At 40.3% G+C, this 19,462-nt stretch overlaps 1 protein-coding gene across 11 annotated transcripts in view; it reads left to right on the top strand.

Annotated features, from left to right (window-relative positions):
• The window catches only part of STRBP (spermatid perinuclear RNA binding protein), a 64,688-nt gene extending 45,635 nt beyond the window's left edge, over positions 1 to 19,053 (top strand). For 5 of the 11 annotated variants that reach the window (XM_014942824.1, XM_014942830.1, XM_014942831.1 and 2 more), the window contains 3 exons: positions 683 to 806; positions 2,631 to 2,675; positions 7,792 to 8,791. In XM_014942824.1, the coding sequence (XP_014798310.1) occupies positions 683 to 806; positions 2,631 to 2,675; positions 7,792 to 7,886 (264 nt within the window). In that variant the 3' untranslated portion in view covers positions 7,887 to 8,791. The other 6 variants (XR_001412126.1, XR_001412125.1, XM_014942829.1 and 3 more) reach the window with 6 other exon arrangements.
• Positions 19,054 to 19,462: the final 409 nt, after the last annotated feature.

Here is a 19,462-nt window from a genome sequence, read left to right as displayed (position 1 = left end):
CACAATGATCTGTTATATCTATTAAAATTGAGGTTGAACAGAACAGAAACTAAACAGTGTTCTTCCTCCAGAGGGCTGAACTAAATCCTGAGGATTACAGTTTGTGTCCCTTGTGCAAATACGTCAGAATTAGGATTTTCTTGTCTTTTCACACTGGAGCAGAATGTATCATAACATACACTTACAAAAGATGTCAACTCTTTTTTTTTTTTTTTTTCCCCGTTTGTTTTGTTCTGTAACTAAGTCCTCTCCATTGCACTGAGACCTTTGTTAGGAGTCCTGAAAGTCTAGAAACTGAGAAAAACCCTACTGCACAGAGTAATGTTCTATATGCAGTTAAGACATGAAAATGACCTCTGACTCAGGCAATTCCTAAATTCTGATTTTTCCTTCTTTATTGTTGTTCATGCGTTCTTTTTGCAGCAGTTAAACAGTGGCAATAACTGTCAAACTTGTCTTTGAAATACCTGGATTTTACTGTTTTGGGGGCAGCAGGGGCATCTAGCAGAGCGAAGCTGGGCTCTGAAGCAGGGAGCAACAGCAGCTTCTGTAACTCCTTGCCGCTCTTCTGCTTGTAGGGGGCAACGATAGGAAAGGGAAGGTGACATTCTAGTAAAGTTAGGTTAAAGCAGCCCTGTGTTGTCACTTTCTGACTTGCTATTTTTTCTATTGCTCTGGGCAGACTAAAGGGGTGGTCAATACAGCTGTTTCTGCAGCAGTCCAGGCTGTGCGAGGCAGAGGACGAGGCGCTTTAACACGAGGGGCGTTTGTTGGGGCAGCTGCTGCTACTGGATACATAACACCAGGTAAAGCATGACACTCAGAGTTTAAGTTTAAGCTCAGGTGTTCTTTTGCATGTCTGTCAGTCACCTGTGCAAGTGGTTTCTTCAGCTTTAATGATCTGAGATGAAGCAGAAGAGAGAATTCACAGGGCTTTAAATAAATCAAAGAGCTGAAAAACTGGCCGTGCCTGCCCTTGATGAGTGTACATCTTGAAGCCTGGAGTGCACAGAGCACACAGCTATGGACATAATGGCTTTCCTGGCTTTATTATTTTATTACATGTCATCTTCATAGCTCACTACCATGGCACAATTCCCAAAACTCTCTTCCTAGCTAAGAACCTCCTGGATCATGTGCCCGTTAGCATTTGGAGTGGCTTTCCCAGGAAACCCTTGTGGAGATAAAGTTGGCAGCTTAGGAGTCACTGTGCTTCCAGAAACCTTCCACGTGAATTGTGTGTGTGAGCACAGCATCCATTATTAGCTTCTGTGGTAGCAAAAAAAAAAAAAAAACCAGAAAGAATTTCCATTCATACTCTGGCTGCAAGAAAATTGTAACAAAACTTTCACTTTCTCATTCCCCTTTCTTGAAGTGCATTGTTTGGGACTCTACGACATGTCTGAAGCTTGCAGGTGACACGTGAAGGGAATCTAGACATTGTTTTTTCTTGGAATAAGAATCAGTTTGTAAGAAAGAGATGCTGGGGATTCCTTAGTCAAAGCAAATCCAATAGCTTCCAAAAAATAAAACTTTTATTCCTCATGCTTAGGTTTTCAGATTACAGCATGAGCTCTAATTGCAGCCTTCAGCAGTTCACACACGCTGGCAGCACAGCCCTGGTGGTTGGTTGACTTGCTTCCTGGCACAGCTGACAGCACGTCCTCTTCATTGTTCCTGTATGTTGATGTAATTATAAATATTAAAAACCAGTAATTCATTTTTAATGGCTGTTAACATTGTTTTTGGAACTGTCTTTCTGACTAAGGAGTCATTTATGAGACACTTTAACCTGCCAGGGGCATGCTTCTTGCCAGCATGGAATTACTCCAGAAATAGGTTCCATTTCCCAGTTGCTGTAGTTGTTAAGCTTTTATTGGCCTTGGCCTTCACAGATTATTTCTCTTCATCCCCTATCCTTCTCGGAAATCTCTTGCTTTTTGTGATGGATACAAGTGATCCCACCAGAAAAAACCCCTGTAAAGGCTTCATGTCCCAGTGAGATGCACTGCCTGAGCCTGGCGTCAGCACTGCTGCCGTCTGCCTCCCTCCCGAGTCACGCTTGGTGCTGGAGGAAAAGACGCTGCTCGGGGTTTGGCTCTGGGGGTTTGGATGTCCTTGTGAAACTGTCTCGTCTGTTAGAAATGGCAGAGGAAGCACAACTCACAGGAGCATTACTGATGTTGATGTGGTATCTGCTGCAGGCGTTTGGCATTCCCCTTTTTCTAATGGAAGCAGAGGAAAATGAGTGTTCTCCACATTAGCCTGTATTTGTATTTTAGGAAGCACACAAGCGAGTATGGGATGTCTGACTGGATTATGCCAACTCCGTGCCCTGACAGTACAGACTTGAGGGCTTCAGCTGAAAGAAACTGCTAAGGAAATGAAATAGGGAATTTAACTCTTTGATGCTGAGGCTTACGAAAATCATTGGGTAGCATGTTCTTCAAGCCACCATGTGGAAGGATTTTATTGTTTTCAGTAATATTTGTATGTATTAGCATGAGTTTGTTTTTTCTGTGGTCCTGCTTCATGTACCAGCACGGGTCCCTCCCTGTGTGTAGGTGTGCACTGTCTGCCTTCAGATACTGTTGGAAATAACCCCCATCCCTTATGTGTTTGTCTGGCAGGGTATGGAGCACCGTACGGGTACAGCGCAGCTGCGCCAGCTTACGGTATGTATAGCCCAATAATTAACAAATTAGAAATGATACAGAAACTGTTGTGGCAGTCCAAATGTGGCAGTCCAAGGAGAAATTCAAAGAGATTAAAGTTCTTAAACCATGACAACTACAACACTTCTATGCCATAACCTTGTGGTTCTTTTTTGGTTGGAGTAGCTTTTTTGCCTATGCTTTGCCTGATCTGTGGAAGGACTGCTTGTTCTAATTGCCTGTTCCCTTTCATACTGAAACTCAATTGAAGTAGTTTTCTTACTTTTTACAGCCAATCTGTGCTCCATTCAAAGACTACCGAAGGGCCTATTTCAGCACCTCTGACCAATATTTATCTAAATAGCATTACAGTAACATTGGCGAAATGTCTGTCCCAAGTGTAAGTGGCTTGTGGACAAAGCTCCCTTCATGCTGCCGACTCTATGAAGTCTGTGTGCACAGACACCCCCTCCCCGCCCCCCCAGCAGGCTAAACCAGTGCTGACTGGACGAGCAGAATGGTTTCTATGTAGCTTATACCTTTAGCAATCAGATTGCAAGGAAGGGAGGACACAGTGACCAAGAACCATAGCGGTATTAGGCTGGCAAAGCACTGGGTTCATGAAGACCGTAAAATAAACTAATAATCAGGGAGCTATGATGGAAGGCTTCTCCTTAACTCAGCTTCTCCCCACCCACTGGCTTGACGCAGACTAACAATGCACACCTCTAACCGGCCCTTTTGGTTACTTTGAATGAGGTTTATGTGGCAATGGGAGCAAAGCCCTTTGGAGTCAGTGATATGTCCCGGCACACAGAGAGCGAGCCCGCCAGAACTGGGCCCTCCTGCCCAGGGACTGGGTGACAGCCTGCTACTCGAACGACAAGTTGAGCACATTCAGGGCCTGCAGTTTTTCATTGGGAAACTAAATCTGCAATTTGCTATTAATTTTTTAGCTTTTGTAGCATTTGTAATACTCATTCCTCCCAAATTTGTATAGCTTGGGCAGTACCGACTCCCCTGATAGCATTATAAAAGTTTAAAATATTTTGAAATGTTGATTTCATTACTTCCTTGTAGAAGAATGAGGTATAAACAGTGACAAGTGTGGCTGCTTTACTGAAAACATTTGCTTTGCTCGACTAAGAGCCATTAGTTGGTCCTACCCTGTACTGCTGCAGTGGGAAGGGACTGGGCCCAGGGCGTGGAACCCCCCCTTTGGAGCTGCAGCAAAACCTCCCCGGCTGTGCAGCAGCAGCTGCCAGCACCGCTGTCCCACTGAGTGTCCTCTGGCTTGGCTCTTGTGTTCCATTACACAAGGAATAGCTACATGTTTTCTCACAGAAAAATGAAAGGAAATTTAGTTTAGGGCTTACTTCATCATATGAATTTTTAAAAAACCCCTTTGGTTCTTTCCCAGCAATAGTCAGGGGCTGTAACTGGGATGAGTGGTCTCTGCACGCGTGTCCCTGTACAGGCAGTGACACACAGTGACACAGGAGGAATCCTTTCCCTGCTGAAGAAAAGAATACAATTGTTACTAACTTTCCTTGCAGCTTTTCTTGCCTTTTTCATTCATTCCTTCTGTGTTTTTTCACATGATGCCTATTTTGGGAGCTGGATTTTAATTACGGAGCTGTGTATATGTGACATATCACTGACTTCAAAGCATTGTGGAATTGAATGCCCCCATTTTTCACATAAAGAGTTTCTGTTTTTAATGTCTTATGATTGTGATGCAAAGTACTGGGATAATGCTTTTTGGCTGTAAGGTAAACATGTCTCTTTGCCTTTGTAAGCTGTTGCATGTTGGGAAACTTCACTTTGATCATCTGGTGCTCTGGAATACCTGCTGTTGCTGCTTTGTGATTTCTAAATGGATACATAGGTTAAATACTAGAATTTAAATAGGCAAGATTAAAAAAACAAACAAACATTTAATTGTGCAGAAGTTTGTGAGGCCACAAGAACTCTATAATAATAATCATGAAATCAGGCAGATATTAATCTTTCCAGATTTGCCACTTCAATACAGGAGAGGAAATGCAGAATTTACTGTAGGTGCTGGATTTTTGGCTGACCTACCTGGATGCTTATCAGAACTGCTGACCAGTTTCCCTGTGAGCTCTCCTTCACACACAACGGTGCTGGTCTGGAGTATCTGCAGTTGTAACTGGCCTGTGAAATTAATTCAGAACATAGAATGAGATAGCAGAGATTAATTATCATAAAGATTACGAAGTGGAGCTTAAGTCCAAATACACACTCTGCTTTTGAATTTAATTTTACGAAACAGGACAAAAATAAAAGGAAACTTGAAGATAGCTGTTTGCAATAGTGCACAGTGTGGAAGTGTTACTGTTTGTGGGACTCTGCACCCTAAAATCCCATGGACTGACTGATCTGGAAAAGGTTAATGAGAACACTACTGTAAGCTCTTACTGACTTTCTTGGATCACTGAACTTATTTGGAGTCCTCTCCCTTTCTTCTCTCTGTAGGTTTACCCAAGAGAATGGTTCTGTTACCAGTTATGAAATTCCCAACTTATCCTGTTCCCCACTACTCATTCTTTTAGCAAATGGCAGAAGCTAATTCCTATTGATTGAACAACACAGTACAGTACAGAATGTTAGAAGAAAAAAAAGCCTTTTTATCCTGTTTTCTTTGAACACATACTTGAGCAAAGTCATTTGTAAAGAAACATCTTTTTCCTACTTTTTGATTTTAACAAAATGCAAATTTAGTTCTCTAAAACTTGAAAAAAATGTTCTGTGAAATGTTACCTCATTTTCAAATAACTTATACCAGCCTTCTGTTATAGGGAAGAACTAGAAGCTTAAATCTTACGTTTTAAATGAAGTATCCGATTATGTAAAATTAAATTTGTGAAGGATGTATAGAATATAAAACACTGATCACAAATAAACTGTTTTGTTGTAACACAGAGTACTGCCTGTTTCCTAATGCAGTCACACAGATTCAGTTAACGACCTGTACTTGTTGTAGGGTTATTAAATGCAGGGCATAGTTCTTTAAAAAATAGAAATTTAAAAATTAAAAAAAAAACAACCCACACAACAGAAACTTTACAGTTAATGTTTAACTTTGTAAATATTATGGTGTGTAATAAACTTAGTAAAATATGGGTTAATATATTGTTTTATCTTATTTTTTATAGTTAAGGATCAGTACCTGAGTTTCCTTATAATCTTTAGGATCAGCATACTGTAACTGTGATTTTAGACACAGTCTTAATTATCCAAGAAGGCTTTTCACTTCTACACAAAATACTGAAAAACAAACAAAACAAAGGGAATTAATCTCAGACTGTCTCTCTGTATTAGGTTACATTCTGTGAAACAAATATTAAACAAGAAGTTCCCACAGAAGCACTCTCCTTACGCAATTCCAGGGATACACAGTTAAGTCTGTATTGCCCAGAGAAAGGACGCCAATAATGTTACAATCAGGTTCTTTAGAGCACAAAAGCTGCATGTTTTCCTTTCTTTTCTGTTTTTACAAAAAACCAACCAAACAAAAAAAAAACAAAAAAGAAAAAAATAAATTGCACTTGTTCTTGTGGCCTTCTTCACTTTTAAGATTGTCTGCCCAGCTTTGATTTTTCCATCCACCATTTCTACAGAAAGCATTTTAGTTGTCAATCTTGTATTAAACCAAAGGGTTCTCCTTTTCCCCCTTACATTTATAAGAATCTAAAGCAGCAACAAGGTCCCCATGAAAACTTGCTATTTAATTGTCCCAGTTCTTGTTGAGTGCTGCTGTGACAAGTGACACACTTCAGCCATAGGCCAGTACTTCTCTAAGAGAATCCCCGTTGCCCTGGGGAGTGCGTGCCCCTGCCCAGCTCCCGGCCCCCTCTGCGCACTGGAGCCTCCTGCAGACAAACTGCTGTGGGCTCTGCGGAGGGACTGGAGCAGTCTTTATTAAGGTATCACCCTACAAAATCAGCAGCGTTGTTGGTTGCACTGCTCAGGCCTCACCCGTTGCTTTTCAGTAGGTTTGCTTTAGTTCATGCTCTTTTTTTAAAGATTTCCTCGATACACTCTGTTCTCCACCAGCCCCTGCTGCTGTGGCTGGAGCTTTGTATACGGAGAGGGTGTACGGACGGTGCTTAAAGCATGTAATGTTCCTCCTCCCCTACGCCCCCCGTTCCAGGGAAAGAAATATTAGAAAAGCTTCTTAAGGGGTGGCTTATGTGACAAGCTGCTTTTCTTGGAATTAACTGCAGCTGTTACTCTTAAGCGAAGTATTTGTGCTTAGGAATGTTTTTATATCTTCAATGGTTTTTCTTCTGCAGTAGCTCTCGCTTTTGTTTGGTGTTGGTGGTACTTTAATAAAAAAAAGTAGATCTATTGATAACTAGTGGGGAGCCTGCTGGTGTCATCCATGCGGTAGTTGAAATGAAGAGCAGGGTCCCGGGGCTGCAGTCAAATTGAGTGGTGCTCATAAATCACCGATACTTTTGCTGGCCTATGGATGAAAGGAAGCCATCACGGAGCAGAAAAAGCATGGCTGATAAAAGCCCATTTTTGTTAATCAAATATTCATTAAAGGAATCTTTCCTCTGCCCACTTTCCCCCTCCCCCCCATCTTTTGGAGTTCCCCTGATTGGCAACTGTTTGTAGTTTCTTTTTTTTCTTTTCTTTTTTTGAATCCCCAGCTTTGTGAAATTTCAAACAAAATATCCTCTGAACCAATTGTACACAATGAACATTCACAAGCCAAAGAACTTGTTCCTATTTCTAAAACAAGGAGGGCGCTATGCTCTTTTCCAACATGATGGCAGTCATTTCAGATGATTTATAGAAGTCATTTTTTATTTTTTGTCATTTGTTGGGAGTTACTAACCACATTGTAAACTTGCCCCCTTGCTGCATATTTTACATTTCTCTGCTTTACTGAAAATATGAATGAGCTGTCAGTTCTTTGTTTAGAAAGTGGTAACCTTGGAAGTGTTAGATGTTTCAATACCTTCAAAGAATTAAAAGTGCCCGTTTTACAATGAAAATTCCACTTGCAGCTGAAAGAGCAGAGAAATTTAAATGGAGCTTTAGCTTCAGCCAGTCTCTGAAATTAACATGAAGTTTTTGCTTCTCTGCTCTTTTCCCACTGTAGGTGGTTTTTTCATTGACAGTCCCTATTGCCAGCCTCTCAGCATCGCACCTTTTATTATTCACTTGGGCCCTCAAGATTTCTTCTCTGACTTCTAGAACCATCAGGTTGTGTGGCTCCAAATGGCATTTTGTACATGTCTTAAAAGCAAGAACAAACGTGGCTCGTTTTGAGGTTTCTCAACTTCAGACATGGAATCTGAGCTTTTTTCCTTTTTTTTTTTTTTAAAGTGTTTTTCTCACTTCTTGAACTCTGTTCCGTTTGATGAAAAGCAATACTTACTCCAAGCCACAGTCCTTTCTTTGGGTACATAGCAATAGATGTGAATATACTTGTGATTATTTCTTTACATTAGAAGGGAAAGACTGGTGTGTTGGGGGGGGGTGAAAACCAAACACCAGACCAAGAACCACCACCAAGCAGAGTGCCTGCTTTAAGCAGTGAATCCTGCCTGTACTTTCACTATTTAAATATTTCAGAATTTTAATACCATAACTGTATTTGCATGTTTCCTATAAAAATTGCTACAAAGACTTGCAATGGTCACTCTTGAAGCCGTAGTGCTCTGTACCATTGTGCATGTCAGCAGACATGAAATGTAGCAAAAGGCAGAAGAAAAAAATAGAATATATATTTTTTCCAAAAATCTAACTAAATGATATATTCTCTCTCTCTCTCTCTGTCTCTTCCCCACACCATTAATATGAGGCACAAAAAAGGGTAGGCCTGAACTTGACTTCCAAATGGAATTGCTTTTGTGTCTCTTAAAATCATCACCAAATGACAGGAAAACATAGTATTTGTTAGTTCAAAAAACTTTGCTGCTCTAAATCTACTAAGTTATTAAATATTTGTATGTTGATAACTTGAGATTGTGAATCAGCAATAACTGAAAGGTGAATGTTTTTTTAAATGGTATTGGAACATCTATATGTTGCAGCTTAAGACTTTTAAGCAGTTATCAGCAGGTTAATACCACTTTATTCTCATTCTCTCCGGAACTTCATAGCCATATGCACTTGTATAAAATAAGCAGAAATGTAGTGACTGTAAGCTGAGATCGTGATATAAAAGGTAAGAGATTTTATTTTCAGCTTAAAGAATATTTTTATTGCTTTTTTCTAAAAATCTCATATACCTGTGACAATCTTGTATATGGTACGTTTTTATTATGTCTTGTTTAACTAAATGTTTAAACAAGTAATACATAGGTCTGAATTCCAACTTTGTATTTTTCAAGGCCACTTCAAATACTCCCGTTTCAGTTTAAAAAAGAAATATGACTTAATACTTTTAAGAAATTGTTTGGTTTTATCAACAGACTGTTCTCCTTCAAATATTTTTCTCTCGTGTAGCATAAAAAGCTGTATTGATACTGCTGTGTGTCAGGCACCGCATTCCTTTCGTACCTGTGGAAAGCGCTTGGGCAGGTACCAAAGCCACGGCCATGGCCTGCGCTGAAGCCGTACCATGGTTATAGGTACGTGGAATAAAAATGAGAAGGGGAATGTTTGATATTATCTAACTAATACAGAGAGAAATTATTTCCCTAAACTATTGAAGCTAAACTCCAAATGAAGAATGAAAGACGTTACAGTTCAAATCTGCAGAGATCAAATTACGTGAGGCCAAATTAATTCCTGAAGCAGCCAGGCTTGCTTTCCTCTGGTGGGAGCAGTGGGAGGAGAGGAAGGCAGGCAGTGATTTAACTCTGCATGAATAATTTGCTTAGCTGTGGTTTTCTAAAGCTAGAAATTAGGATACAGCCATCCATAAATAATTCTTTTCAGTTCTGTAGTAAATGTTTTAACAAATATTTTACTTGGATTAAAATGGGTTTGGATTATGACCTATATGGTGCACATGATATGTGTAGTTTTAAAATACTAGGGTTTTTTTTTAATTTGCCTTTATATAACCTTGCGTTATGCAAAGTTGCATAGTACAGTACTGCACAACTGCAGTACTTGCAGTACTTGAAGTTGCTGGAAACAACTCTTTTTTATATAAAAATGGTAAAAAAAAATATTAAAAAAAATGGAGGGAGTTGATGACGTCATGTTAGCATTTTAGGGTCTCAATTCAGAGATGGAAGCATAAAAACCCCTGACTGGTCACAGTTTATACTGATGTAAAACAGGAAAACACTTGGTTTGGAATCTGTAGTAATGTATCAGGCCCAAAGCTTGTTGTTTTGCATCAAAATATAACAGCAAAAATAATCTGTATTTCATTTCAATATTGAAAACATCAAATTCAGTAAATAACTGCATGTGTAGATTATCCATAACTCAGGATATGTCTGGATAGAATTCATAGGCTGATACAGAAAAACAGCTGTTCCATATTGTCAGTTTTGCTACTGGTGGCAGAAACCTGATCTCGCCAGTGGCCTATATATTTGCACCTGGGGAAAGGAACTTAAGGAACGTTACCAGTGACTTGCCCACGAAAGCACATAACCATTTGATTACATTTGCAGGTGCAATTGATGAGCCACCAGAATGTCCTTCCCATTCGGGGGAGCAGGTTTTCATCTGCTGTTATCTTCAAGGTGCAAACCTGGGGCTTGGTCTGAAGCTCACTTAAAATTCAATTCCTTCTTTCAGCCTGTCAGGCTGAGCAGTGCTGATTGCGGAGCAGCAGGCTGCTCCCTTTGCTTCCAAAGACGGTATTTTATATGTATCAAGGCAATGTTGAGGTACATTATAATGAACTTCTCTCGAGTATTCCTTTCCTAGGCTTAACTGATGTCAGTCTGAGAAGCACTGTCCAGTTCAAGGACTGATTAATAAAATGACTTGCTGACTCTTATTTGATCTGTTTCTTTGTGGCCTGTACTTGGCAGCTTAATCCATTTGTATTAGTTTCCATCAGAACAGCTTTGACTGTGAATTTCCATATTTTTGTCATTACCCTTTTAACTCTTTACAAGCTGAAGCATTCCACTCTTTTGTTGTTTAAATTCTCACCTTGTTGGATCTTCTCTTTTTCACTGAAAAGATACTAAATTTCTCTAATACGGTTTGGTTTGTAAAGCAAGTACTTGTGTCTGAAATTTCTCCCTTTCCTGCACCGCCTCTCAGCAGGACAGACACCATTTCCTGCCCTGCAAAATACACCGAGTATTTAAGACTCCTAAATCCTGGTTTTTGCAGCCACGTGGAATCAGTGATAAGATGATGTGAGATTGATTAGGAACCTGTCTCACTGACTGTGGAACTTGAACAAAACATTCCCATGTACTGAAGGGTCACAGATGTAGGCTCCTTAAGTGTGTAATATATTGGCATTTGAGAGAGCAGTTAAATTCTAACATTAGTTTTTAACCTAACTGAAACGCCAGTCTATTATCTGATCAGTAATTTGGGTAACATCTGCTTGGTCAATGTTGCAATAAGCACCATTTTGCTAAGGCAGAACTAGAAACTCCTTTCGTTCGCATAATACACGCGGGTTTCCTTTTAAAAGCCTCCTCACAGCAGCATGGTCTGAAGTGCCTTTTCTGTGAGATCAGAGGTCTCTTTTACGGCTACTGAGCTTTGTATTTCTGGATATACCCAACGGCCAAATATGTAAACCTCATTCCATATGCTTCCTGCAGCTGCTAGTGTCGTTGCCCATTCTGTAGTACCTTTGCAGTGAAGCAAAAATGCTGTAGTTTGCATTTCTGGTTCATGGAAAAGAATTCTGAAAAAGTTCCTTTTGATTAGTACATGTGTAACTAGGGTACCAGGGAGAGTCTGTGCCTGTACACTACCCACCTGAACTCAATTTTAGCTAACCAGATGACAGTGTGTATTTTGGGAGATGGTGTCTGGCACTTAAAGGATTAAAAGAAGCCAAGTTTTACAGTAAAGAATCAACCTGTTTAATGTGGTATCCATACTGGAGGCGGATGCCATTACCAGTGACTTTGTGAAAACAACTGCAAGTTCCAGTGGTGTGCTCGGTTAACTCTGGCAGAAGTGAGGCTATTAACACAGGAGGGATAAAATACAGCCTGGTCCAATGTTACAACAGCATTTGATTGCCATTAGCTGCTCTTGCATACGTACCCATAATCAGGCAGGTACTTCTTTCCCTTTTTACCCCAGTTTGGATTTCAGGGGACCACGAGGCAGAAATGTATGGATAACCAGCCTGGTACACTGTCTGACTGGTGTCTGACACGCCCGTGCAGGACAGCAGTTCTCTCTGGCCCACGTCCCCTTCAGAGAACTTAATCCCAGTTGACTTTACACAGTTGTAGCATTGGTGTAAGAGCAGCATTGGTATGACCTTGCTGTGAGGTAGAAGTGCTGTTTTCTTTTCTTTTGAAATAGGTGAAAGCTAAACATTAGTATTTTTTAGGAATTTGTCAGCACGTGACTTCAGAAGCACCCGGTGTATCATATACATGATACAAATTAGCTGGTTGCTCCTCTCCAAAAGTAGCTCTGCAAGGAGCTGGCACCTCCATTTCACCAGCTGCAGTGGTTTTAAACAGCAGCCTCTACAGCTGGGAACCCTTCAGGACTGTGTACTAACCATACCTCAGCATTTTTCCTCCTGATGGAGAAGTGGCAGCTGGAATGCTTGTAGGACGTCAATCCTACTTTGCCAGCCATATGAGATTTCTCCAGGTATGTTCCATCTAGAGAAGGTTTTAAGGCAACCAGACTGGTCTGGAGGGCTTGGCTAGCTGAAAGCATGGTCTGTGATCCTTCCTGCCATCGTGCCCTCTCTCTGCCAGTGCTTGCTGTCTCCCTTAAACACACGTTCAGGAGCTGGAACACAGTGACCTTATTCCTGGGCGTTGTGCCACTTCCATGGAGGGAGGCCAGCCTAAACTCATGAAGGGAATGTGTGACACACGGCCTCTGTTGCCCAAGCAATTTCTGTTGGACACGGTGCACCATCCAACCCTCACAAAGGCAATTTAGAGCCCGGGTAGGTGGTTCCTGATCTGTCCAATTTGCTGTCATGTAGCCAATGTGAGTTAATTAGATGATTCAGCAATTGTCATGGTTCCCACTTAATGTGCTGTAAACCCTGCTGCCGTGACTCTCACTGCAGTTAAATGCCTTTGCTTCTGGGAATTCTGTCCTCCTTCCCTGCGTTTTCTGATCACCTTCTAGCATCCCAGTAAATAATTGATTCTCTCAAATTATGGAATTGTTACACAGAAGTTCTAGATTCTTAAAACCTTTTAATCAGCTTCTGAAGAATTTCAGAGAAACAAGTTTTCCTACAAATATTTCAACATTAGTGTGTCAAGGGATTATTTCTACTCATTTACAAAGATCTCTGAAAACCACTCTGGTATCTCGGGAGACTAGAATTCTTTCTTTGAGAACGCTTGCCTTCTGGTAGGAAAAAAGATTTAAAGTGTGTCTTACTCAGTAAAAGACTATGCCCTCTAGCCACTGAAAGAACTTAATTGGGGGAAAACGCACAATGTAAAATTATTGAGGCTTTTTCATTTCATTGAACTATTGAGAAAAACTTCCCTGTCCACAAGTTTCTTATATTAGTAGGAAGTAGAAAATAAAGAGTGGCATGAAGATTTATCAAGTGGTCTATGAAAAAATTTTCCGGTTTGTTGGCTGTTCAACTATGGGCATCAGTCTCTTGGCACTTCTTCTAAAACTCCAAGATAGCAATAAATGTGAGCAGCTTCAACGTCCCATCCCTTATCCAGTCCCAGTAACGTCCTTGGAGAGCGAGCCTGGCAGTTCCTGTCTTTTCTGTCACCGATGCCCTGAGAGAAAGTGTCCCTTGCTTCATTTGTATTCTGCATCTGTGCTGCTGAGAGCCCACGGATCATCGCAGTCTAGAGGTGGGATCCTGAACATCTCTCCAGAACCATATAAATGAAAAGCAAGCAGACAATATAGAATTTCACTCTTTACTAAGACAAAATTGCAAGTTTCCCTCTGCCTCTCTTGCTTGGTAGGTTGAGATAGGATCATTCAGTATTAGAACTTCTTGCCTTTAGCTAAATTCCCTGTAGACAGTTGCCTACTTAATCAAGAGAAAAGTATGTCCCAGGTTCAGATGAATTCCAAGTCACAGTAGCAGCTTACAAAAATGGCTACTATTTCCACTGGCTCTGGGAAAACAGCACAAAACTGCTGCACTGGATTCTTTTGGATGCATGATGAGATATGTAAATTTGAAGTTCAGATTGTTGGTCTCGGTTGTGAAACTGACTAAGACCTCTCCTCTCTGGCATCAAAAGAATGAAAATGAGCTCTCTGCTGGACTCACTGAGGAGCTGTACTTCCTTAAAAAACAGGAACTCAGCTTGAACATTCAGGACAAAGACCCTCTCAGGCTTCCTGCTGAATAAATCTATTGAAAAAATGAGATACCTTACTGACTTATTTCAAGCAATGCAAAGGGATACTGTAGTTGCATCTGCTATCTATAGTATATGAGACAGCTTGTCTAACAGCTCATTGGTTTCATTCGTCTGTTTCAGCACATCTAGTTTGTTGTGAATCTGATCCTTATTGTGAAAATTGTTATAGTCATTTTAGAAATCCAGTAGAGAAACTCTGCACTGAAGTCCAGTGCCTATGGACTGTGTCAGCAGTTTTCAACTGTACTTTCTTTTGAACATTAACCACTTAAGCTAGTAATAAAGCGTTTGACATGAATTGTCATCACAAAGTTGTTTTATTACTTGACCTCAGAAGTTATGTCTCCTTAGCTGTATCTGTGTCATCAAAATCCATACCTATTTATGTCCCAGTATTCTAGTGCTCCTGAAACATCCTCCTTTTCCCCACTGTGCCCATAGAAATGGGACTGATTCCATTGTTCATCTGTAACTGATGTGTAAGACAATACAGAAGCGTCAGTAGGACACATCCGCCTGTCCCTCTAGTCCGGGGTCTTCTAGGAGAAAGGGTGCTTTTTCTGCTGGAGGCAATGCAATGCCTTACTAACAGTAGCTGTGTGAGTTTTCTGAGAGAAGAGTTCATCATAGTATAAGATTTAAATTCAGTGGTTTTTTTCTCCAGTTCCTGTGGCTGCATGAAATGTTCAGACCACATGTTTACCTTGATGTTTAAGAAGAGCTGAATGTCCAAACGTGGAACATGGAGATGTTCAATTCTAAAGCAAATATCTCATTTTGGATGTTGTTGTATCTTGTATTTGGTGCCTTAACTGTACAATCCAAGGTCAGATATATACTGTACAACAGGTAGTTAAGTGTACTTTAAAAGAACCCATCAAGCCTAGTCTACAGAAACTGTTGCAAAGCCTTCTCAGTGGGAGAGTTCTCTTCCATATTTAATTAATAATCCATTGATGAACAAGAGTCGCAAGAATTTAAAGTGCATATAAAAATTGTAACCACAGATTAAGATTGAATTTATCTGATTTCCAACTTCGAAGGTTTGTGGCAATAAGATAATTAAAGGTACAGTCTCTTCTATGCTGTGTAAGTAAACATCAAAATGTTTTCTACCTAGCCAGAAGTGCATGTTTGTGAAAACCTCTGGACTGTTATCTCTAGTAGAACAAATGACACTAATTCTAAAAGCAATTAATTGAATGTAATTGGCTGTCCTTCATTCATTGATACAGAGGAGCTGGAATGAGTAAAAGTTGCAATTAATTTTTAATTCCAAAATAGCACATAGACTTAAGGCGCGTTCCTGCCTCTTACCTGGGTGTCGAAGCGCCGGGTGCCTTACGCTGCTCTGCGGTTCCCGAGGTGCAGTGCAGCTCCCACCTGAACATGGGCTGGCCGAATGCAGCTGGTCCTGGGAGAATGGACTGAGGCAAGAGAGAGAGAGAAAAGACAAAAATGAAGCTAGAATGACCTTCTCCAGTCTTAAAGGTCGATCGTCGCAGATAGGAAGTGGGGGGGAAAGCTGCACCTCCTTTTCCAAGTCCATTCCTAGTCTGTGGTAAAACCAGGAGGTTTATGTCTACTGTGGTAAACCAGGAGCCTTAGTATACTAAGAGCAGGGGGAGATGGTATTGGTTTTTTAAATGGTTTATAAGAAATTAGATAGGAGGTTTAAGCTATCCTTACAGCAGGCTAAAAGCTGCTAGTGATGTTGCTACAGGCAATTAATATTTTTTTTTCTGTTCAGTAAACAAATCCAGCATGGAAGGTTTTCCAGAGGAGAAAGATGAACAGGAAAAATCCAGTGCACAAATTCTATTTCCTGATAGAGCCCTGTCCAGAGCAGGAAGACTGCTCCAGGCAGTGCACATAGCATGCAACTGAATTTTGGCAGCAAAAGGAATAATAGTAATTTCCCCTAAAGGAATACTAGTAACTTATTTCTACAATGCCCACGGTATTCCAGACAACTTCATTTTACACAGAACATCATTGCAACAAGGGAAAGCAGATACTGCTTCCACAACTACATGTTATAATGTACATATTTCAGGTCACCAACATTGGTGTAACCACTTATGACAAAGTAGGTTCATCTTGCCAGAAAAGCATATTTTGACATTCTATCCACTTCTATTTTTTTTAAGCTAGAGGAGAGTTAATTATAGCACTCATCTGTTTTGAAGGGAGTAGAGCAGAAGGTAAGTTTTAACTTCATATTTCGAAGCTGCTATGAATAAGTTGATTAACAGTGTTCCATGGAAACAACCTGATGTACTTAATTATTTTCTTTGTGCTCATTTCTATGTTCTTAGAAAAGCACAAGCTTGTTTAAGCATAATCAATACAAAGTTACTCAGGGTACTGTGTCATCTCAGCAGTGGACACTAAATGCATCTTAAGTCAACAGGCACATATAAATCAAGCTTAATTAAGAGGAAAAGAACATCTTGGCAGGTTTTGCTTTGCTACTGGCACCGTTACAATTTAATGATCTATGCATAGGGAAATGTATGTATTGCTGCACTCCCAATAAAACTTGTAGGTCTGTAAGGGCATCCTTTAAACTAACAAAGTAAAATGTTAGCGTAGGAGAGAGAGTATTCTTATTTCCACAAAGAACCGTTTAGAAGCAGACCCAAAGTGATACTGATCCAAGCAGAATAATGGTGGGCTGAAGAACAGCATTCAGAGCAGTACAGCTTTTGAAAAGTTAGCAATTGTGTGAATTTAATTATGAAAATTCTAATTTGCCATATGGAATTTTTCCTGTGTTTTCAAAGCAGTATCACTGGTTCCCTGCTCAAAATAACAGGATAAAGACAAGTATAGTTTTCTAATACCATCTATTGCATGGGAATATCCTCATACTGGAAGAAAACGGAGGCTGTAATGCAGAGGGCATATTCAACTACAGAGCCATTCTCTGGGCAATGCTGCATTATTTAAGAGTGGGTAAATATGCCTTCAGGGACAACACGACACAGAACAGATGTTTTAAAAAAAACAACCAACCAAACAGAAAAAAAGCCTCAAAGCTTTGTCCAATCATACATTTCCTCTTCCCTGAAAAAGGGACAGGTACATTCATATGTGCTTAGTGAGTTATACATCAGCCATCACAAAGGTCCTTAAGGACAAATGTTTCTAAGCTGGTCTGCTTTTGGACAGAAAAGGGAGAACGTTGACTCTGTCTTCCAGTTCCAAAGTGCAGTGTCTTATTTCTGATCCTAACCCTAAGTCAATATTTATTGATCAAACTGACTAAGCTTTTTAGGTCGACAAACTCTCTACGAAGCAATTCTGTTCTCTCAAGCCTCTGCAGGGGCCAGCAACTGGTGCTTAACTACTGCTTCCACTCCAGAATGTCACCCGTCCTCCAGCTGTCCCAGAGCCACTCTGGGACACTTGCACTTCTAAGAGAGCAACACTGCTGTGGGGGGACTGTCAAAGCACTGAGATACTACAGCAGAGCAAGTCCCTGTGGGCTGTATGCTTCTTAAAGTCCTGTCCAGTTCTTAGTGACAAAGTTGAGCATGAAACCTGTACTGCCAAACGTACCAGCCCCTTCATGAGAAGGACATCTATGGGAAGCAGTCTTGGAAGTGGAGATTTTGAGGAAAGGCTGGTGTTTTCCAAGTCCAACTCATAAGTTGTTTTGGGGTTTTTTTAAGTGGTTGAGTTTCCACCCTACAAAAAATCACCATCAGTCAAATCAATTAGAACAATTGCTGCTAATTTGGGCTAAAACATTCCCCTTGTATAACCCAAACTACCACCACCCATCCATCTAAGGAATTCTTAAGCAAAGAATCCTCAGGAGGCGGAGCCCTGCTAAGAGTCTGCACACTAGAAGGCAGACAGGAAATGTGGCAGTGCAGTAGAATGTGACTTTTCTAATGACACGTGCTTCTACAAGACAAGGAGAAGAGAGAGGCAGTGCTTTGGGGCAGTGTTTCATGCTCAGCAAGTTTGTAGAGGGAAGGAATGCAATTCTATAAATCACTTGTACTGTATTTCTGTTTCTAGACTTGAATGAATTTCACTTTTCCTTTGTGGGTCAGCATAGTAAACATTAAAGAAAAGATCTATTTTTCTAAAATCTCTTTCACCCATAGAGGTCTGACCTGCAGCCAACAGATGGATTTATTTATCCACAGAGGACAGAGTGTTTATTTTTACACTAAGATTGGATATGGCATTGAAAAAAAAGAAGTATGACCTTTGAACTATCTAAACCTTAACTACTATGAACAAATTCCACAAATGAGTAATTTGGTGGTCAATTCCATCTTTCTTCCCAATGAATCTCTCTCTCCAAAAAAGTTACCCAGAATTAAACTTCCAAATGAAGTACAAGAGATCCTTTTGGTCTAATTGCAGACTACTTTCAAAAAATTTAAGATTTCTCCCAAGTTTTAATCTGTAGAAAACAATGACAATTAAACTATTCCTGACTATACTGTAAATAATGCAACTTCAAATAAAGTAATTCGGCAACAACCTTAGCTATTTATAGCATTAAAAATGTAATCTGAACATTCGAGTTGTCTTAATTTGGTAGCAGCTGAATGGGAAGAAAAATAACTGCACACTGAATTTTACATTGAGCTATATCTACTCACTAGCCAAAAAAGCCTGCAAATGTAAAGTAAATGGAATGCTCTTTGTACATTAAGTTGCTTCCTCCCGTGATGCTGTACCCTGTACACTTGGCTTCATCTGGCTTCTGTGTTGTGGTTTGTACGCCAGCCACTGTTACTAACTGTACACAACACTTAGATCTGCACTGTAATCTCGGTTCATTTGCCACTGACTGTAACCCGATGCTACAGACTTCTCTGTATATAAAACCGTAACCATATCCCATTTGCTTCCAATAGCATACAATAAAGGCTTATCTCTGTAAACAGGAATTACGGCCTTATGATTGGTTTGGGTTTTTTTGTTTACAGTGAGGAAACTGACTTTAGGGTTTTCTGAAGCCTGGGAAGCCAAACCACAAAAGTCCATTCTACTTCAGTCAGGTAACAGGCTGAGCAGACAGCGAGACAGCGCTTCCTAAGGCTGCAGTTTTATCAGAGATGATTATTAGCAAAATCATGACTTTGAGATGTAAACATAAAGCACATTTATTCTGGAACAAGCAGAATGCATTCCTTCATGAAAATGGCAGCGAACAGAGTATACAGGACTGAAATTGTGCAAGGGCTGCTGCACACAAATACAACTGGGGGTTAGCCAATGGAAGTAGAAACAGAAAAGCCCAGAGAAGGCTGTGATCAGACTACCCAGGAAAGCAAATTTTACTTCAGAATGAAAACC

Source organism: Calidris pugnax, unplaced genomic scaffold (assembly GCF_001431845.1).
Source record: "Calidris pugnax isolate Ruff unplaced genomic scaffold, ASM143184v1 scaffold102, whole genome shotgun sequence".
In the NCBI taxonomy this organism is placed as follows: Eukaryota; Metazoa; Chordata; class Aves; order Charadriiformes; family Scolopacidae; genus Calidris; species Calidris pugnax.
The sequence above is the reverse complement of the archived record's forward strand: the minus strand, read 5'-3'. Positions and strand labels throughout refer to the sequence as shown.